We start from the raw sequence: 23040 nt of genomic DNA, 5'->3' as shown, positions 1-23040 counted from the left end.
CGTCTTAGGAAAAATTCTGTGCGCGATTTGCAAGAGGCACACACTTCGCCCCAGAGGCGGGCAGCACAGTGTATACAGAACTGTGGCGCTGTTGCCCACAGGCCCTCCCGGCTCTCATCACTGGCTCCATCTGGGCAACCTCCTCATCCATGAGACCGGGGCTAGTGACAGCCCCGCTTCGGGGGGGGGGGGGGTGCGGTGAAGGGCTCGGCACAGTCCCTGGCACACAGTAAATGTCACACAAATGTTCTCCTCATCATCCCCCTCATCACCATCACCGTCATCTGCACATTCCTGTCATGCTGTCCCTGGCTGTGCAGAGTCTGGGCTCCTGAGTCCTGCACAACGAGCCACTCTGCCCCCAGTTGTGGCTTGCTTCCTAAGGGGCTGACGGGATGATTCAGAGCACAGAACCAGCACTGATCAGTCTCAGTGGTATTGAGTCAGTCACTGCCCTTTGCTGCGTCGCTCACATCACTGACTCAGACCCACGCACCTCTAAGAACCCTTTATTCACGGCTACTCTGGGTCACTGAAGCAGCACGTGCCCCAAGAGGTTGCCAGGGGTCCCCCCACTGCCCATTCAGTCTCAACAATAGTGAATCTAGCACTTCAGGCCCAACGGTCTCGTGGCCACCTCCGTTCGTGTCTCACTGGGTTATCTTTGTGTATGTCAGTAGTTGTCTCTTCGGGACAGGAATATTCTTGAGATGACACATGCTCCAAACACCTCTGGACTTTGTCCGCCCCCGCCTCTGCCCCCCACTTTTCCCTAGCGGTGCAACACTGGAAAGATGGTGACGTGGAAAGCTTAGCAACATCATCTCTCATAACGGCGTTGACATTTCCATGCGCTGCTTAACGCTGTGGTGCACAGAAGTGTAAAGCAGTAAGAATCTACCCCCTCCACCCACCAAGCCTACTTTAAAGGTCTCTGCCTGCTATTGGGGGGAGGGGTATGTTACATTTGGGATTTAAGCTTCTTTGTCCTCTATGATAACAGCTTACGGAAAGAGTGAGGGACATATTTATTGAGTGTTTGTGGTGTTAGGTGGCAGGCACCGGGCTGATACATTTGCATAGATATCTCCTTTCGTCCCTAGAGCTGCCCTGGGAGGATGGAATCCCCACCTTCCTTTACAAATGCCAGACTGAGGCTTCCAGCTGCCCGCTTCCTCCAACCAGCAGAACCAGGATGCCCGCCTAGGTCCCCCTCACTCACCCATGACACTGACAACCACAGGGGAAGGAGAAAAAAAGTCCCAACTCCAGCCTGGTGTGGTACTTTTCACATTGATGGTTCTTTTAAATTCTTGTTTTCCTTGGATGCAAGATTTTCTGCATAATTAATTGCTTTTGGAAATTACAGAGCAATTTCCCATTCACTGAATTGGAAAAACTCCATAGAAATGTAAATGCCAAGGTGACTGCAGGATACCTAATTTAGGGAAATGCCTGAGTGGGGGTCTGGGGTCTCCTGGGTGGAGCAGGTCTCCAAGCCTGGCTGTGAGACCCTCGCCTGACCCCTACCCAATAGCCACCTCACAACTGAGGGGGCAGATTTCCTCCCACAAAAATGAGACTGCTCTGGGTCATGGGCTATGGGTACTTCTGTCAACTGCAAACTGTGCATGACTAAAAGGAATCTTGGTCTCCTGTGGAGGGCAAGGACAGAGAGGGAACAGTCTCAGCTTATGGGTTCAGCATGCTGGTCAGCATGAGATGCCACTGATCCCCAAAAAGCTACTGATCTGGATGAGAGGGCAGCGCCCCCAGGAATGCTGAGGTCCCCCCTTTTCCCATTTTTTGCCCGGTGGATAAAACTCATTTGCAATTGAAACTGTATGAAATGGAAGCAACCCCTTCCTTTGGAATTAAAAACAAAAAGACATCAAAGACTCTATGTGGTTGGGATTACATTGGCTTGAGGAGGAAGCCAGCTTACTTGCTGGCGAACTTCATGGGTCTTAGTATGTGACATGGCTGCTGGGCAGAGCAGAAGGGTCCCCTCTGAAGAGGAGCAAGCTGTACAGAGGAGCAGAGGGGATCAGTTGGGGTTCTCTCAGCTGCCGGCAGTCTTAGACAAGGTGGTCTGCCATCTTGGGACCCTCACTTCAGCACTTCTAGGAATGAGTCCACATCTCTCATCTACCCCCCCCTTTACCCATGCTGCGGTCAAGACGCAATTCCCAAGATTTCCCAGGTTTTCCTCTGATTAATGACATGGCCACAGGGCAAGGAGAAGGTAGGAAGGCAAACACCTGGATGACCCCAACCTGGTGACATAACCGTGGATTATTTAGAGCTTGTTGTCACTCCGTGACAGCAAAGAATTCATCTCCCATGAGATACATGGCCAGGTCCCTGATTTCTGCTGCCGTGGGGTAGGTAGAGGGTCAAGGACCCTGAACTCCCATGACAGTTGGCAGGGAGTTAGGGAGTCCAAACAGGTAAGCAGGAGCTGCTGGGTGACGGGCACATGACTTACATGTCTAGAACCCCGGAGGTCAAATAGACTGTGCTCAATAAATGTGCCCCGACTGAATGAGTTAATAATAATAATAATAATAATAATAATAATAATAATCAGAATAAACCAGTGCGGTGCAAGAGGATTTTTTCTTATTTGTAGAAACGACTCTTGTAATCAGTAAGCTGTCACAAAGAAACCACTTTGTAATAAGCAATGAGTGCTCAAAAGGAAATTAGATAAAGTAAGAACTTAATGAGCATGTGTTACCTGAGTAGATTTTTTTTTAAATGATGCTAAGAGGCTCTGATGGACATTATGTCCTAACTGTCTGCGAAAACCGTCTTTAAAACTGGTGCTGTCTTAGTTACTGAGCCATAAAGTGCGTCTGGATTCAAAGGCCGGCCGGGATGATCATTCTGCCTGTCTGGAACTAAAGACAGTAAGGCTGAACAGTGTGAGAACATTGTATTCTTGTCATGAAAGACAATCATTTGGGGAAAAAAATGACAGAAACCAGGTTTCAGAGATAGCAAGACCTGGTTGACCCCCACCTCCTCCCTGTGGGAACTGGGCAAACCCTGGGCTCATCGCTCCACTGGCTGTCCCTGTGCAGGGCAGCTGGGCTGATTAGAGACCACACTTGTGCAGTGTGCCCAGTGCTGCTCATCATAGAAGCCTGGTGAAGAGGTTGTTGTTTACATCCCATGCCTTCCTCACAGCATGGGTCTTTGTCCCATGACAACCGAGCTCCTCTCTCCCAGGCTGCTCATCCTTCCAGCCCAGCTCAGATGGTAGCTTCTCCGGGAAGCCATGCTGACCCACCATGCCAGGTTGGCTGTTCTCACCTGTTCTCCCCTAGCACTTTGTACCCTCCTGACCACAGACTACCACACCAGGCTGTAATGACTCTGTGTGTGTGTGTGTGCACGCGCGCGCGCCTGCCTTCCTCTCTGCATGGTAGATGAGAAGCTGGATCTTTACTCCTGGCACAATAACTGAAGGCCTGCTGGCTGGCTGGCTGGCTGGCTGGCTGGACAGATGGATGGATGGACAGACATGTTGGAGGATGCATGGATGGGTGTGTGGATGGATGGATGGTCAGACAGGTGAGTGGATGGATGGAGAGACACCTATGGGTAGATGGGTAGATGCACGAATGGATGGACGAGTAGGTGGGTGGACGGATGGATGGACAGACGGGGTGCATGGATGATGGGTGGATGGAAGGGTGGGTGGGTGGGTGGATAAATGGACGGATGGGCAGATAGGTGGGTAGATGGACAGACAGGTGAGTAGATGCATACATGGATGGATAGGTGGGTGGTTGTGTGGATGGATAGATTTCCTATGTGCTAAAACCAGTGTCATTCTGAGTTCTACTCCTTTTCCCTCTGAGTAACTGACACCCATGCTCACCACACTTTTCTTCCTAAAATTCTATTCTCCCTCAGCTTTGTGGAGGTCTTCGGTTTTCCAACTCTCTAACTTCCTACCTCTCTAAGGCCTCTTTAGACATGTTTATCATAAACCTGGTATTCTCAAGGTTCAGTCTTTGGCCTATTTCTCGTCCTATCCCCTTCCCCTGAGGAATAAATCCTATGATGTATCTTCAACAACCTCTATGTTTGATGATTCTAAAATCTACCCCCAGCCTGTTCTCTGAGATCCATTCATGTTTTAAATGTATTCATTCATTTACTCGTCCAGCAAATATTTAGTAAGCACGGGATATTGTCCTGGGCACAATTTTAGGCACTTAGGATGTATCAGAGATATATCCCAACTATGGAACTTATATTCCAGTGAAGAAAAGAGGCATACAGTAATCAAAACAAGTAAGTAAATCACACAGAGTGTTAGAAGGTGATCGGTACTTTGAAAAAGAATGAGAGCAAGATAAGGGGATTGGGAATGTGCAGGGACATGCAGCATTAAATAAGGGGCCAGTGTGAGCCTCATTAAAATGAGACTGAAGATTAAAATGAGATTAAAAGAAGACTTGGAGGTATGGGATTTTGGGAGCATCTGGGGAAAGAGTGGTTCTAGTGGAGGGAACAGCTAGAGCCAAGAAAGCCCTGGGTGGGGGGACATGTCTGATACATTCAAGGAACAGCAAGGGGACCAGCATGGCTGAAGCCGAGATAGTCCAGGCAGCATGGCTGGAGCAGAGGCCAGAGAGGTAAGGCAGAGGGGCAGTTCCTGTGGAGATTTGGGGCCACTGGAAGGACTGTGCCTTTACCTCTGGGCACCTCTCTGCACAAGCCTTCCATCTCCATGTGGAACACGGACATCCCCGTGCACCGCACACTCCGTCTTGTTCTTCTGAGCCCAGCGCTCCTTCCTTGACTCTGGTAGTGGACTCTGCCGACCCTGGCCTCGACTAAGCCAAAGGATACATTCCCTCTCGCCGGGGCGGCTCGTCCAGGGACGGGCACATGCCACAACCAAGGCCAATCAGAGTCCTTGCCCAGGATGTTTCTCACAGGTTACAGTGGGGAAGAGTCTGTCTTTGATTATGAGGTGACAGGACATGTCCGTTGCAGCTGCGGAGGCAGCACTCACTGAGGAACAGGATGAGAAGGAAGCGAGCAGAGGGAGCAGCGAGGTGACAGTGTAGCTCCAATGACACTGTGCCCGCCATCCTGGCCACGTCCAATTACCCTGCCTCCCCAGTCCTGAGTCAATACAACTCGCCTCTCCTGCCCTAGCTGCTTAAGCTAAGTTTCTCTCGTGGACTAAAAGAGTCCCGAAGAACACACCCCTCCGACACAGCATGGTCCAAACAATTCATGGTCCTCTTCCCCCGCCTCCAACCCAAGAGACGAGCCCATCCCTCCTTCTCCTGCACCCCATCCTGGCTACTGACGCCATCATCTGCCTGGTCACCAGGCTGGAGAGGCCCATGTTAGCCTCTGTCTCTGCCAGGTGCTCTCAGTAAACCCTCAAGTTCTCCCTTCCATGGTGCCTCGAGCTTCCCAACTATCACCCTCTTCTCCTGGTCACCTCTCATCCTGGTCCACCGTAAGAACCTCCCACCTGCCTCCTGGACTCTTCCCAAGCTGATCCCCCTCCACTCTGCCACCCGGGAGCCCTCTGAGGCCCAGCTCGTTATGTTCCTTCATAAAACTTCAATGGACAAAGTCAATACTTCAACATGGCACTGGAGGCTCCCAATCTTCCTATCACACGGATCTTTCTCCCTCCAGGACAGTCTTTAGGCCACTACCTCCCACCCCCACCACTGCAACCTCCCCAAACCGAGAGCCTTCCTTCTGCTGGACTCTCCCTGCTTCTCACTCACCGAGGCCCTTGGCTCCTGAGACCTTCTGCTATGACACCTCGCCCCCCAAAGAAACATGGGGCTCTCTCTTTGGGCTTTCTGGGCAGACTCAATTCCATCCCTCTTCCACCCACCTTCATCCTCTAAGGCAGTAAACCACGGTTCTGGTGCCAAGACTCCATCTGTCCATACGGATCGAGTAACTGACAGAATGTGCAAATACAAAGACAGGAGTCTCTGATTCTTTCTGTCTCGGGGCCAAGAGTGGCAAAAGTGATGCTGGTGAGCACGTGGGCAGGTGAGGGAAGGGGCTAAGAAGGTGAGGCAGAGACTCCGAGCTCTGGGCAGGCTCAGGGAAGGGGAGGGCAGGAGACAGACAGGATGTAGTGTAAATCTAGACAGGCAGTTTTTTAGTGACAGGCTCCAGCAGCCGCAGACAAATGGCTCCACACCCGCTTCTGCCAAAGGAGAGATAAGGAAAGAGATACGAGGTGACAAGATAGAGCAAGTTGTAGGGGCTGCCGCCTGATTCACGGCTCGGGTTACCCCTGTGAGGCAGGACGATGGCGAACTCTGACACTGCTTTGCTGGTGTGGACTGGCCGCCTGCCTCCTCGGTGCACAGGCTGCGGGGGGAGGCTGGGAGGCTGGGGGGCTGGAGGACCCGACAAGAAGCATGCTCCTCCCACCTGCTGAACTCAAAGAAGGCAGCGGCAGAGGTCGGAGGACAGCCTTGCTCTTCTCTCAGGATCCTGATGAATCCGTTGCACACACACAGGAACTCCCCCCTCAAGAGTGCGGGGCGGGGGGTGGTTTCCAACACACAGTCTGGGTGACACATCAAAAACCTAGCCGTTCGGCACTGTGGATGCATTGCTAAAGACACCCATGTAATCATTTGAAATAAAAACTGCTCAAATGAACTGGAAAATGCTTTACTTGTATTTTCTCATATTCCCGAACCTTTCTTTCCATGGTTCAGAAGTTTGCATTGTCTAATTGCTGATTTCCATTTGTGAATGAATCAGCGTAAAATAAAATTAAGTGCCAAATTAATCTACCCATCTAGTTTTAGGCATTAATTATCCTCTGAGCCATTTTCTCCTGTGTTTGCCGCAGGTCGAGACAAGCCCAGATACAGTAATACAGAATCCAGTTTTCAACTCAGGAATGCAGCCCAAGCTGTGGAGGGTGTCCTCGATCTCTAAGATCTATAGCTTACTGTGCGGAGGGGATCTGACTCCAGGCAAATGAAATGCTCCTCGCCTCTTAAAGGTGCACTAACACCCGTCGGACCAAGTTAAGTTCCTGGAGCAGAAATCTGCTGGATGGTTTTGTGATGTGTTTCTCAACTGTCCAGTTAATAAATTAACAACAACACATTTCCTCTAAGTATAACAGCTTCAGCCCCAGGGTGGAAAGTGGTGCTGGCTAGGGCAGGATTTTGCATGTGCTATTCTTCTGGAGCTGTATCAGCGAGACCTTGCTGGTTCTGCTAACAAACAAAACCAAACACAACAAAATCCAGGTCTCTAGGACACAACTGTAGCATCCTCAGTCCCTGGGAAAAGGCAGAATCATGTACCTGGTGACCTGCCCAAAACCACCATTCCTGGAAACTACGGGGGACACAGAGCCAAGGCACCAGGACGAGCGAGGGGATGGGGTATAGAGGGCACAGAGACCCTGATACCTTCTCTTTTGAGGTTTAGCATTAACAGAATCTTTCCAGAAGGAATGAGATATCCCTGACCAAGCACTGTTTCACCTTAAAAAGAAGGAACTTCCACAATAGGAGACAACAGAGATGAATCTGGAGGAATTTATGCTAAGTGAAGTAAGCCAGTCACAGAAGGACAAACACTGCATGATCTCACTTACACGAGGTATCTAAAATCATCCAACCCATGGAAGCAAAGAATATATTACGGTTGCTGAGAGATGGGGGAGGGGAAGCAGGGAGCTGCTAATCAGTGTATACAAACTTCAGTTATCCAAGACAAATGAGTTCTGGAGAAGCTGTACAACATGGTGCCTACAGATGACAACACTGCATCGTGCAAAGATCTGTTCAGAGGGTAGATGGCATGACAAATGCTCTAACAGTAATAAAATTTTTTAAAAGGAGGAAGGAAGGGAGGGAGGGAGGGAGGGAAGGAGGAAAATGCAACATTGCAACATCCACTTGGGAATGTACTGCCAGTTAAGGGGATGTCTTAGTTGGTGGGCTGGCTCTGGCCGGACCGTCTTAGGGCCCCACCCCCAGGGCAACATGCCATGCTTTGGGAAAACAGAGGCTATGGACTGAGTATGAATGAAGTTACCTGGTGCCCAAGGATGCAGCACCTCTGCTGCTTGTGCAGAATGGCCAAGAAGGGCACTGCCACCAAACCAAGCATCCTCTGGGTTGTTCTCAACAGTGACACCATGAGGCAGCACCTAAAGCCACAGGCAGGTGAGCTGGTCCTAGCCACATGCTCTCTCTTTGCCTGGCATGGGAAGCAGAAAGGGTTTTGGAGTAGAACTCTGTCACTCTTTGATGAGAACAGAAGGGAGCATGTTCCAGTGAAAGACGCTAGACCTCCTGGTAATAAAGCAGAGCTGAGGTGTCTTTTTCAATTAGAAAAATAAAGGAGATATGAACATACTTGAGCACCCTGAGCCAGTGCACAAGTGCTGAGTTTATTTTGGATTATCAGAGTCTGGGGGAAAGGAGGTAAGGCAGAGGTTTAAATTATGCATCTATAACAACTTGCAGCAGGAATAAAGGACTATGCCTCCTTTATGGTCAAACCCAGCCCTGACGTCCTTCCAGGCACTAAGGAAAGCAACCAGAGGGACAATCGGCAAGGGACACGCTGTGCTTCAGGGGAAGAATGTGTGCCTTTTAAATTTCTTCACATCCTCCTCAAAATACCTCTGCGTTTGCTATTCTGTAGACAAGCTTGGAGGCCCCAACCACCCAAGAGGAAAGGAACCAGTCAGCTTCTCGAAAAGGGAAAGGAGAAAAGAAAACAAGGTCAAAAGGGGAGGCTAACGTTGCATCTCTTCTGTGTGAAGGCACAAGGCAGGAGAGGGACAGGTTTTGCACAGAGGCACTGCTGGACCCTGCTGGAGGAACCCGTGTGCACCGAATGGGAAACGAACAGGTACAGGGGAGTTTTAATGAGCTGGGGCAGCTCTTTGATAGTTGCTGATGCCGAGATGGAAATGGAGCATTTGAGAGTGTGAACTTTCAAAGAAAACTGCTTTTAGGAAGCAATGTTACCTCTTGCTGTCCCTTCCCTTTTGGAATACTCAAATGAGTCCTTAAGTCGTCTTCTCCTCGACGCCTCCCTGTCTCTGGGTGGGTAAGCGTGGGGGCACCTGTCATGTGAAACCCCACAGAAGCCCCAGCACCGGGGAGTACCAGCTGCTGCTGGGGACCGTAGGCGCTACAAGGACCTCCCCGGGATGGATGGAGGAGGCACGGAATAAAAGGGAAGATTAATAAAACCTGATGGAAGAAAACACCCCTAGCCTACCCAGCAGCTTAAATTACATTTACCACAACTGACAGGGAGGAGGTAATCATGAGTAATAAGTCCTGGGCCTGGAAAGAAATTATGGGCTAAAATCACTTACCAATGGGTGCACCTGGGGAAGGTGCTGATTCACCTTCCCAGGGAAGTCTCAAGACAGGGTATAAAACCCGTCAATCCCAGTGACACAAATGTCACTTGGTAGCGCCCCTGGGTGGTGTAGAATCGGGGTTTCCAAACAGCTTTCTAGTCACGCCCACCTGCACTCCGCCTCGTGGTAGCTGTGGTCACTACATCCCCACCTTGGTGTGAACAGGCAGCGTCATCGGGCAGGACTGCCCTGCTGCTCCCCCAGGACACTTCTGCCCCATCAGCTACCTTCTGGTAGCAGAGGCCACTCTCTGCCGCTGAGGCTGTCTCAACACAAATAATTCCTGGAGTCTTCCTAGCAGGTCAGTCTGAGCCCCAAGCAGCACCCAAATCACCCTGTCATCTGCACGTTCCTTCTGCCATCTCCCCCAGAACACCCAACTTCCCAAACTCCCAGGTATTTCTCACTGCAGCTCAGCAAAAAAGCAATCTGACTTAGCTAATTCACACCAACCCTCCAAGGATTCTCTAAAAAGACTTTACTTATTTATTTATTTATTTGAGAGCAGGGGGAGAGGCAGAGGGAGAGAGAACATCTCCAGCAGACTCCAGGCTGAGTGCAGAGCCGGACACTGGGCTCGATCCAACAACCCTGAGATCATGACCTGGGCTGAAATCAAAGAGTGGAACGCTTAACCGACTGAGCCACCCAGATGCCCGAAGGATTCTCTATTTTGAGGTAATGCTGATGAACTGCTCATGGTCGGCTTTCAGCCTGTACCGGAGCCATCTCAGACCTCCTCTGGGGCTCGTGTGCAAGACCAACCTCATGAGAAGAGAAGGGAGAGGCTCCATCACCTCTCCCTCCCGGCCACTGCTCATTGGGCTCACCCACCGCTCCATTCCCCATACAGCTCCCTGTCTTGAGGCCGCCTGGCTTGGACCCATCTGTAAAGAGGACAACATCTACCATAAAGACAGGAAGGAGCTGCATCTGTCTGGCTTTAAGCCAAGAAAGAGCCTAGAAACACAGTCCTGCTCCTAGAAGAGTGATCTCTTCTGCTCAAAGACTAAAGGGGCACCAGGAACCTGAGTTTCAAATCCAGGGGTCTTCACAGGAGAGCTGTTCAGAATCTCTGCTCCCTCCCAACCTGCTCCTATGCTTCTTCCCCGTGTCCTGCTCCTCAGCCACATTCATCTCCAGCAGGGGGTTCTTTTAGTCTCTGGCTGATTGACAGGTTATTGCTGGGTGGAGGACCTGCCTCCTCCTTCCAGCAAGCGGCCCCTGCTTCTGGCCCGTAACTAAGAAGGTCTCAATAGAACAGAGGTCTAGGAGTGAGAGAGTCCTTGCAGAAACTGCACTGCAGGACACCTGACTCCTCCCAGGACACGACTGCTCATCTATATTCTTTCTCATGTAGCAAGTTACCTGCTGAGAACTTAAAAAAAAAAAATAGAGGGGCATTACTTTCAGAAAAATCTTCAGCACGAGAAGGTTCTACAGAGAATGAGGACTTTTAGTTTTCTTTGGTCCCTATTAGAACTAGTTTCAGGAAAGAATGTGATGCCATTCTATCAGAGTAAAACTTAAACTGACCAGAAACGCACCTCACCAGAACCTTCAAAATTTGACATCCCCCCCCCTTGCTCTGTGTTCTTTAGAAATGGGGAGCTTATAAGCAAACAAGCACATAGTCACACCCTCATCTACTTGTCCACCTGTGAACATTCACTGAGCGCATAGGATTTTGTCAGAGATGGCGTCCAAAGCCTCCCCGGGGGACAAAATACAGGTGTTGTCAAAATGATGCCCCATCTAAACCTCCAGCCCGGGATCCAGCCTGCGTATCTGAAAGCAGCATGCTCATTGCCTCAGGCTGCAAAGACTCTGCTCGTCAGAATCTGCTTGCTTCCATCAGCAGCTGAATCCAACCCCACGTTTTAGAAGGACATACATCAAATTATTGACAGTGACAGTTGGGGATAAGTGGGTGCAGAGTGAAGGGAGCAGCTACCTAATTCTATATTCCTTATAAAAAAAAAAAACCCCACAGAGAATGTGTTCATGGATTCCTTCAAACATTAAAATAAATTTTAAAAAATGGCCTAAAAGGCAAAGGAAGCCACTGTTTTCAACAACAGGGCCAAGCTTAGCAGGGTTTCTGCTGGAGGCTAAGATCCAGAAGCATGGCTGAGCGGGAGGTGCCCACTTGCCTTAACCACTTGCAGGACTGAATAGCCTGGAACAGACCCCAGCATTCTGGAAGTTCTCTTCAGGGCTGGACACAGCTCAGTCTCTCTCACTGGTCTCTCCCAGACTTCAGACCTCGACAGTCAAGAGTCTCTCTATCTGCAGCAACCCCCCTCCCCGAGTTAACCCCCTGAGATCCCTGGCAGCAGCTCAGAGCTTGCTGAGTGGGCACCAGCCTTCACGCTCACCTGGCCTCAGGTGACCCTCTGTGCTTACTAAGCACTTTTCACAGCGTCCCCTGGGTTAAAGACAGGAACCTTCCTCTGCACAAGAGCCTGACCAGCTTCGGAAGAGCCCTGGAGGCCGAGGGCAGAAGTCAGTTCCTGGCCAGTGGGCTCCACCACCTGCCCTTCCCTCCGCCTCCGCACCCCCACCCGCCCAGTAGAAACACAGAAACCGGGAGCTCGGCCCCTGAAGCAGCCGCAAAGCTTCTCCTGGCCAGCTCACTCATCACCGCGCAGCTGCCGGTGCCCGCCTACCTGCAGATGTAATTCGTCTTGCAGGAGTCCTGCAAATTCAGGCAGTTGGGCTTCTCCCTCTCCTCGTAGGAGCACACGGGCACAATGGTCTGCCGCCTCCGCTCGGTGCACGCGATGTCCCGGCAGGAGCAGAAGAGCATCCCGTAGCTGTGCTTGGCCGGAACCTTGTCAAAGAACTGCCGCAGGGCCTTGTGGCACTTGCGCCGGTTGCAGACCTCGCTGGACATGCTGGTGGTGCAAGGGGTGATGTAGGCGGACCTGTACTTCTTGCACGTGTCGTCGAGGTTACAGGCCTTGGCGGCGTCCAGGCAGTTGTTTCCCTTGGGAACGTGCTCCACTGCAGAGGAAAGAAAGGCAGGCGTGACCGCAGGGCGGGGCGCCCGGCTGCTCACGTGCGCGCTGTTCTAACAGGTCCTGCCATCTCCCCGGCGACGCTGGGTGCTCGGATCAACGCTGCGTTTTGAAGCTCACAGGTAATGAGTTCCTGACAAAGACAAAGTGTAAGGAGTGCAAAGGCTGGGAGCCCAGGGCAGCCCACAAGCCCCTAGCGCTCCCTTAGACGTATAATTAGGCAGGACGAGTGAAGCCCAAGGAACCAAAGGAGCTCAGGCACCTGCCTGACTGCGTATACACAAGGCAACAGGAGAACGAGTTTCCAGCTCCTGGTTGGTAAACTGAAATTAGAATAAAAGAAAAAAGCAACAAATTATATACTTGTTCATTATACATTATATAAAATGATATGCTGAATGTAAGTATAATTGCCATGCAATCCTCCAGGAATATAATTATGTAATAAATGCATATAGTACATGCTAATTACTATATGATTACAGAGTAATTACATGGTTATTTGAGCCCAGAAGACAAAATATTATGCCAGCTCTCTAAACAGGAAGAAGCAACTACAACGAGGCTGTGTTTAAGTTCTAGCTCACAGGCCATTGGAAGAAAACCAGAATAAATTACATGAAAATTTGCAAACCTCAATTACCACTTAACTTGCCACATACAAAATGTGGGATCTATGAGTATTGAGGCTGCAAACTAGAAAAATTCAGCTAGGATTCTGGATAGGATTTCAATAGGCTTACAAACCATAGGCCTCAGGGATCTCACAAAACATATGTTGCCTTCTACCTGAGCCCTCTCTCAGAGAGAACAGGGCTCGTGCTCAGAGAGAACAGGGCTGTCCACTGCCACGTTGGCCACTATGTGGCCTGGAGAGAGAGCATAGGGGAGGCAGGGCCCACTGCAGTAGCCAGGCGGACTGGCAGGCAGGACCAGGCCCAATGCCACAAGTTAAAAGATGAGTAGACAAGGGAAATGTAGCTTGACACCATGACACAGGTGTTTTCACAGGGAGGGAAGTGATGGAAAAAACTTCCAGGGCCAGGTTATAAGGTGATCCATGGAAAATTGATCATTAGGTGTAGCAGTGACCCTCTGAAGCCAGCAAAGAAGTAGCAGACAACCCCACTCAATTGTAGGAATTGTCTCCCCCACCCTTCCGTGAATTTCCTGCTCAGGCCTCGGGCCTCTGTTTCAGTTCTGGAACCCCCTTTCATTCTCTTTGTGCCCCGGTCGATGGAGGCCATGAAGGCATTTGGGAAATGACAAGAGGCTGGAGAACTGGTAAGAGTGGAGACAGAGTCCAAGTGGGTTGGGTGGGTCTGAAAGACAGGGTAGTGCATTTAGTGTACATCCAAAGGGCACATGGACTATTATTCAACCTAAACAAAGAAGGAAATCCCGCCGTAGGTGTGACAACAGGGAGAACCGTGAGGACATTATGCTAAATGACATAAACCAGTCACAAGAGGACAACTACTGTATGATTCCACTTACAGGAGGTTCCTAAAACACTCAAGCTCAGAGAAACAGAGAGCACAATGCTAATAGCCCGGGGCTGGAGGAGAGGGTCATGGGGAGTTGCTATTCAGGGGGCATCAAGTTTTAGTGATGCAAGATGAGTAAGTTCTAGAAATCTGCTGTCTAACATACCCAGCATCAGCGGTGCTGTATTGTACACTTAAAAATCTGCTGAGAGAGTAAATCTCAGGTTAAATGTTCTCACTACAGTTTTTTTTTTTTTTCTTAAATATCAATCAGTGAGGGGCACACAAAGCAAGTCTACATTTCAGGGAAAGAAAAAGACTCCCTGTTTTACTGACGGTGCATCTTGCTTTAAGAAAGCCCAATATGCAAAAGTCTGAAATCACCAAATTATACCCTGGCACCACGAGCAGTACCCTATTATGCCTCAGGTTCAGGCTCTGCAATGACATCTGAATCCAACAATTTAATGTGAAAGGCAAGAAACAAGACATTCAGCCCTTCTTGGGTGAGCAGTACAAGAGGCCCAACGGCTGCACAGAGATCCCTGCTGGTTTAACAAGCACACCTGGTACGTTTTCTCCATCATGACCTTCCCAGACCAGCTTCTCTCTGGCTCCTCTGTTTTCACACTCAAGCTCCTCCGGACTCAAGAAATGAAATATTAACCATGTGCTCTGACAGGATCACCAGGATCTACAGGCCTTGGTAACACTTCCTGTCTTTTCCTCTTTTGGGACTTTTAACATTGTGCTCTTGGGCCCAGCCGCAACACTGATTTATAGTCTCAAAGGTCTAGAGTTCCCCAGGAGATTTCTAAATTATCCATTTTTCATGAGAGTCTAAAATAAATTAATATGACCAATGATCAAATTCTGGATCATCTGGATTAGGCCCTGAAGGCTAGATACTGGTACATAATTTTACTGCCTGCATTTACACTTGTCCTGGTATTGAATGGTGCTTTATGAGCTCTAGCTAAAAAGAAAAGAATAGAGGCTCAGGGGTGCACTTAATACTTAAATGACGTAGCCAGTGATATATGAACAAACAGTTCAAAGAAGTTCAAATGGAGGGAAAAGGCAAAAGAATTAAGTCATCACATCACACCCAGTAACACAGGTCTGCTCAATTCAAAACAACTCATGCTGAAACAGGAGTATATTCCAATTGTAAGCACCAATTTAGCTTCAGCAAAATGGTATTACCCCTTGCATTAATGTTATTAACTTGCATTTCATTGTTTACAAAGTTCTGTTCATATTTAATTTGTGTATATTGTTTTTATAGTTGTGTAAAATTACAAAATAAAAGTTTATAGTTCGATGTTCATAAGTGCCAAATAAAATTATAGTAAAAATAATAAAACTCAATACATGAGGTCCAGGAAATATAAATTTCTCTCCTAAAGTAGTTTGTATACCATATAAGTTTAAAAAAAAATTGGTCTGGAGAGAAGCTCCTTGACATGGGTCTTGCAATGAATTTTTGGATATGATACAAGCAACAACATCAAAAATGAACACATGGGATGACATCAAACTAAAAAGCTTCTGCACAGTAAAGGAAACCATTAATACCATGAAAAGGCAGGCTCTGAAATGGGAGAAAATATTTGCAAATCATGTATCTGATAAGGGGTTAATATCCAAAATATATAAATAACTCATACAACTCAGCAGCAAAATAATAATAATAATAATAATAGTTCCATTTAAAAAGAGCAAAGAACCTAAATAGACAGTTTGCCAAAGATGATACTCCAATGGCCAACACGTACCTGAAAAGATGCTCAGCATCACTAATTATTAAGGAAATGGATATCAAAACCACAGTGAGGTATCACTGTACACCTGTTAGAATGGCTGATGTCAAGACAAGAAATAACAAATGCTGGTGAAGGTGTGGAGAAAAGAACCCTGGCACTGCAGGTAGGATTATAAATTGGCACAACCATTATGAAAGACAGTGTGGCGTTTCCTTGAAAAAATTAAAAATAGAACTATCACGTGATCCAGCAACTCTACTTCTAGGCATACATCTGAAGGAAACCAAATCATTATGTCAAAGAGATATCTGAACCCCCATTTTCATTGCAACATTATTTATAATAGCCAAGACATTGAAACAACTTAAGTATTTGTCGATAGATGAATGGGTAAAGAAGACGTGGTGTATATACACACAAAGGAATAATATTCAGCTGTAAAAAAGGAAGTCCTGCCACGTTAAGTAAAATAAGTCAGACAAAGACAAATACAGTATGATCTCACTTTTATGTGGCATCTAAAAAAAAAAAACAAAAAACAATACACAACACCACCAAAAAAACTAAACTCATAGAAAAAAAAAAGATCAGCTTTGTAGTTACCAGAGGCAAGGGAGTGTGAACTGAATGAAGGTAAGTCAAAAGTTACAAACTCTCAGTTGTAAGATAAATACATAATGGGAAATGTCACGTACAACATGATGACTATAGTTAACAATGTTCTCTGTTATATTTGAAAACTGCTAAGAAAGTAAATCCTAAAAGTTCTCATCACACACACAAAGACATTTTTCTTCTTTTTTTGTGTGTATCTATATGAGGTAGCAGATGTTAACTAAACTTGTGACCATTATTTTGCAATATACATAAGCCAAGTCATCATGCCATACATTTCAAACTTATACAGAGCTGTATGTTAATTATATCTTAAGAAAACTAAAAGAAAAAAATTGGCCCAGTGTATTCCTGCTTTATTATAATAACGTCAGCTTCCTTTTTAAAGTTGGTAAAACTATATACACTCTTAGTTTTTTCTTCTTAATGTTATAAAAAAGAAAAGCAATATTTCAAAGGAAAATCTCTGTACAAAGTGGGAAGAGAAAGCATCATTTTATGTCCAAATCAATTGCTTAAATTTTACTTCATTTAGCAAACTCACTTTCAGCTGATTCTGTTTTCATCAATACATAACCCTGCCAGAGCACCATCTCTTTACCATTATTTCAGAGCCTGTGACAAATTCCAGAATGCACAAACCTGGAACATTCAGAGAAGCAAAAAAAAAAAAAAAAAAACCCAGGAATTGATGTCCAGCTCACAGATCAATATGTAACTGGCTTTTTTGTTTCTGATTCTCATTCACACAAAATATTCTCATGACCCTTTTCCCAACTTTGTATGTGAGGCCAGTCTCACCCAAAGAGCAGAACCTGATGAAGACAAAAGAGGAAAATTACAGACTAATATTCCTCACCTAGATTCAAAAAGTTTAGTAGATAGCATTTAGCAATACGTCAAAAGGATAATGTACCAAGACCAACTTGGGTTTATCCCAAAATGCAAGGCTGGTTTAATATTTAAAAATTAATGTAATTTACCATGTAAACAAACAGGAAGAAAACCATATGATTATTTAAATGGACAAAGAAAAAGCTTTCAACAAATTTCAGCCCTCCTTCCACAATAGAAAATGCTCAGCAATCTAAGAGTAGTAGAAAACTTTCTTAATTTGATAAAGGGCATCTATAAAAAACCTACAAGTAAAAATCATATTAATAGTGAAATATTGACTTTTCCCCCATAAAGTCAGGAACAAATGAAGGATATTCATTCTTACCACCTGTAGTCAACATTGTACTAGAGATCCTAGCCATTGCAATAAAGCAATGAAAAGAAATAAAAGGTACAGAGATTGGAAAGGATGACATTTCTATTTGCAGATGACTTGGAAAATCCTAAAGAATTTATAAAACAACTACTAGAGTCAATAAGTGTATTTATCAAAGTCAAAAGATATAAAATTATATACAATAGTCAGTTGTATTTTTTTAAACTATTAGCAGAATTTTAGGAAACAAAATTTAAAAACATAATTCCATTTCTAAGAGAACCAAAAAAGGAGCACTTAAAAATGAATTTAACAAAACACAATGCAAGATAGCTACACTAAAAACTAGAAAGTATTGATGAGAAAATTAAGGAAGACCTAAATAAATGGAAATACATACCATGTTCATGGATCAGAGAACTCAATATCATTAAGATATCAGTTATCCTCAAATCATAATATGTTTTGACATTGGCAAGGGGATTCTAAAATTTCTCTGGAAATGCAAAGGACATAGCATAGTCAAAGCAATTTGAAGAACAACAAAGTTGAAGGAGTTTATACTGATCTCAAGATTTACCACAAAGCTGTACTTGGCAAGACATTGTGGTACAACATAGGCACAGACAAGTCAAACAATGGAACGTAAAACAGAACTTGGCTTAAATACACCCTCACATCTATAATTATTTGATTTTTGACAAAGTCACTTGAAAATATCTAACAGAGAAGTTCTCTTCAACAAACAGTATTAGAATAACTGAAAATCAATGTAAAAAACAATAACAAAACCCTCTACTTGACACCGTATATAAAAATTAATACAAGATGCATCATAGACTTAAACCTAAAAGCCAAAATCACAAATTCTTTATACGGAAACAAAATAATCTTGGAAGTAGGCAAAGGTTTCTTAGAGAGGACCATAGAAAGCCATAACATAAAAGAAGAAAATTGGTAAGTTAGATTTTAGCAAAATTTAAAAGTTCAGCTCATCAAAAGACAGTGATAAGAAATGAAGAAAAGGAACAGACAAATCACAGACTAGAAGAAAATATTTGCAAAACACATATCTGACAAAGGATCCATATCTAAAACATATGCAGAATACCCAGAACTTAATAATAAAAGACAACCCAATTGAAAAATGAGCGAAATACGTGAGCAGACAGTCCACAAAAGAAGATAAATGAATGGCCAAGAAGCACATGAAAAGCATTCAACATCATTAGTTATCAGGGAAATAAATGCAAATGAAAACCACAATGAGATCTGCTAGGAGGTTAAAGTGAGTCTAACAACCCCAAATATTTTCAAAGATGTCAAGCTCCTGGAATCTCATACATTGTTGGTGGGAGTGTAAAATGGTCCAATCAATTTGGGGAAATACTGGGCAGGTTTTTAATAAAAGTAAGCATACCACTACCCTATAACCCAGCATTTCCACTTCTAGGTATTTATTCAAGAGACATGAGAATATATGTCCATAAAAAGACTTGGATAAGAGTATGATTATGCTATATTGGTAATAACCAAAAACTGGAAAAACAGCTCACATATCCATCAACAGGGAAATGGCTACACAAGCTGTGGTCTATTCGTGCAGTGGAATACCACTCAGAAATAACCCATGAACTACAGATACACACAATAGCAGGGATACAGCTCAAAAATACTATGCTGAAGGAAAAAACAAAGGTCTTACACAAAAAATACACACTGAATGATTCTATCTATGTGAAGTTCTAGAACAGATAAACCCAATTTATGATGAAAAACATCAGAGGAATGGTTGCTTCTAGGGGTTGGAGGTGGGGATTGGCTGGGAAGGGGCAAGACGGAACTTTCTAGAGTGATGGTAACTTCTATCCTGATAGAAGTTTGAGTCAAAACCTACAGAATGGTACACCTAAGGTTTGTACATATATACATTTTACCTTAAAAGGAATAAAAATTAAACAAATATTAAAAACAGGTTATTAACAGGTATGCTAAAGCATGTAGGGGAAGTATATTGATATCTGCATTTTAAAAACGTAGATTAATTGATAGGTGGAAAGAAGGATGGATAGATGGATACTTACAAAGCAACTGTATTCTAATTTAATGATAGAATCTAGATGGGTTAATTGTAAAATTTTTTCCACATGTTTGAAAATGTTCAAATAAACAATTGGCAAAAAAAAAACAAACCCATAAAACAAAAACAGCCCAGATTCATATATACCCTATTAAAATAAAAAGTTTATTTTAATGTAATGTATGGTAATTAACATAACAATAAATTTTTAAAAAAGTTTATTTTAACATGCACAGAATATGGAAAGCAACCCTTAGCACCCCTTAGCCTCCTTTCTTGGTTAAACACTCCCGAAATCATAGGACACGTAAATAAGACTTGAGTTTTCACTTGGTAAGAAGATTGATACCCATATCTATTTGATAGACAGCGCCCCCCCCCCAAGGGCATGCACAAAAATGCTATGTTGATAACTCGAGGGCAGAGGGAGGAACCTGCAGAATGATTCCATTTAGGCCACTTGAGTCACACCCAATTGGCCATCAGCTCACACAGCGCATGGAGGAGCAGGAGTACGCCTGTGTTTTATGGTTTGGGCGCACGCGCCTCCTGGCCTGCCCAGAAGGGTTCCGGACAGCTTTGCCATAACTCTGAGCACCATCCTCCCCACAGCTCATTTCAGAGCTCGGCACTAAAATGCCGCTTTCCCCTCCTCCCCTCCGTCTCTAATCTCTCCTGCCATCTGCTGTTATTCATTCTTTAACTTGGTAGAATGTCTGGGATGCTGCCTGAATGGGAAATATTCTCAGAATGAAGACTGTTTACTAGAAATCCTTTTTTCTTGTGGGAGAACGCCTGTGTGGGGGCTGTGCAGGCTAAGGAGCCCCTCTCCAGCATCAGCCTAGCGCTGTATTCTAGAGATGCCATCGAACTGGCTTTTCCTTTCCAAGTTGGCTAGAACCATGTTGTTACTTTGCAGGTTACGTACTGCTTTTCTCTGTCATCATTCTAAGCCTCTTTGGCTGTGATCACATCTGATGTGACTTATTTCCTGCTTTCCTGGGCAGGGGAGGTAGAACCTGCATTGCAATGGGAGGGCCAGCTCCCAGATACCAGGGAATACAAAAGGGTCAGGTGTTGCAGAAAAAAACCCAATGAATTAATTAGGAGTCAGGGATTTTAAATGTGGTCCAGTTATCCAAGTGTCTTCATAAAATTCAGCTTTCCCCCAGTGGACCTCAGGTTCCCTGTTTGGCAGATGATATATCGAAGTTCCCTTCAAGCCTCAAGGTTCTTTGATTTGATGGTTATGATAAAAAAATGCCTTTTCTGATTATGACATCAAGTATTTGGGATAAAACTTGGTGATCAGGGACAGAATGTAAAAAAAAAAAAAAAAAAAAAAATCCCAGCACTCAAAAGCGCTAACCTCTCGGCTATTTGCTGTTTCAAAGAGTACATGGACCAAAGTTTCCAACCCTGACCTACAGGCAGAGCAAAAGTAAAAGATCCCTCCAACACGGGGTGATGTGGAGGTGTCAGGCATGAATTATGCACCGGAAGAAGCTTTCACATTCTAAATTCCTTTGGAGCAAGGAACTGCCTTTATCCCAAGTACAATCCTCACACTGTCCCTAATCAAAGAGGCTATCACTCTAGCCACAGCCCCTCATTACTTACACTTAGATTTACACTTAGAAAATGCCACCATTATTGGCAGATGCGGGAGCTAGCTAACCAGTCAAAATGATTCAGGATGAAATACAGATGGAAACAACTAGAAATCCATTTCTATAGATTATGAGGTGGAATAAAACAGTAAATATATTAAAATCTGCAAGGCCTGCATGAAGATGTGGTTTATTAAGCAGAGAGTTCACAAGGCGTGGGGAGAGAATGTTGTTTATGAATGCCTGCCAATTTCTGGGAATCCTTCTGCCTTTCTTTTTTGGGCTGCAGAAGTGAATTCACAACCGGTTTCCTCTTTCTTTCTGACTAGATTAATTATCATGTTAACGTAACTAGTGTTCTTCTTCTAATAGGATCCCTCTAACGTGTTATTCCAGCAAATAAAAAAAAAAAAAAATGGGCAAAAGTTTCAAGATCTTCACAGGGGCAGAACAAGCTTTTCTGGAAGCTTACATTTGCAGTCTGGTCTTCTGATATCCACGTGCATCAGATGGCAAATCTCATCACACAGGTTGTGACCCTTGCAACCGATCCTTCAAGAGCTCGGCCTTTTCCAGCTGGGGTGCTAAAAATTACATTTAAAACGCACATGTTGGCTCTTTGGAGCCCATTTTGTCATTCATACACTGTTCCAGGCATATTGTATTACACAATGATAGATTTCCTCCTCACTCGGTTTTTTTTTTTTTTTTCCCTACATTACACGACTACACTGAACCTCGAGCCATGCCCAAGTTTTCTCTGGGGTTCACAGTGACTGAATTTTTCTGAAGACCTGTGAATTTGGAAAGAACTCTTCTGTCTGGTGAAGACTGTGCCCAATGTTAACCACAAGTCATGCGCTCACCCGATGCTCACTCACCCCAAGCTCACTCTTTCCAGCTTCCATTTTCATAATGGGCACCCTGGGGTCCACCACCCCCGTCCGTACCTTAAAAAAATCAGTTGCCTCCTGTAAGTGGTGTGCGAGTCACATGCTTGCTGCTGCAAGATGATTAATAGTGCTGTCTCAGCAAATGGGATCATTACATTTTTAATTAACCTTTCCAACCTCCTCCACCTTTTCCTTTTGTTATACATTGGATCTCTGAAGTTTTCTCTTGTTTATGTTCAAGTAGGTTTGAAATACGGGCATGAAAAAATGATAGCAGGTGATGCAGGAATGGTTGCCCAGGTGAGATGGCTCGTGAGGTGCCGTGCCTCATTGTACATGAAAATGGGGACAGGCGCTCAGAACTCGGTGGCTGGGTTCCCACCTAATTTTTGTTTTGGCAGCTTCGCATTATTTAATGGCCTTGGCTACCAGGAAACTGGCTTTTTAAAATCTCTTTCAACCTAATTATAATTATGGTGTATAAATCATACAATGATCGATTATAAAAATCTCGGGTTCATAAATATTTAACTTAGCATTTAAATCCACACTGCAGGAGTGCATGGAATTTCTGAGCCCATCTTTCTGCAAACAACTGCTTTATTACAGTTCCAATGCCAATTACTGAAAGCTGAACCAAGTTTGTCTTGCAGTACACTCAGGCACATATCTGAGCACAAAGGCTTTCTGTGTATTAAGATGACACGATTTTGTTATTTCTAAAAAATGCATACCTCTCATTAAAAAGATATTCTGCAAAGTCCTCTATCGTCATCTTTTAATTCCTCAAGCATGGAGAGACACAATTATGATATCACACATAAAAACACTCATTAAAATATGTTTTATCTAATGTAAGATTGATTCCAAGATAATTGAGATCAGATTTGTTTGGAAAATGTATTGTGACATGCGCAAACTCTGATGCAAAG

At 45.1% G+C, this 23040-nt stretch overlaps 1 protein-coding gene across 5 annotated transcripts in view; it reads right to left on the bottom strand.

The window, feature by feature from the left end:
• The window catches only part of GFRA1 (GDNF family receptor alpha 1), a 216104-nt gene that overhangs the window by 60722 nt on the left and 132342 nt on the right, over positions 1 to 23040 (bottom strand). For all 5 annotated transcript variants that reach the window (XM_025881053.2, XM_073904146.1, XM_073904145.1 and 2 more), the window contains one exon: positions 12094 to 12430. In XM_025881053.2, the coding sequence (XP_025736838.1) occupies positions 12094 to 12430 (337 nt within the window). The remainder of the gene's footprint in view (positions 1 to 12093; positions 12431 to 23040) is intronic.

This window comes from Callorhinus ursinus, unplaced genomic scaffold, assembly GCF_003265705.2.
Source record: "Callorhinus ursinus isolate GAN/ISIS: 27379988/994484 unplaced genomic scaffold, GSC_fseal_2.0 scaffold20, whole genome shotgun sequence".
Taxonomy (NCBI): domain Eukaryota; kingdom Metazoa; phylum Chordata; class Mammalia; order Carnivora; family Otariidae; genus Callorhinus; species Callorhinus ursinus.
The sequence above is the reverse complement of the archived record's forward strand: the minus strand, read 5'-3'. Positions and strand labels throughout refer to the sequence as shown.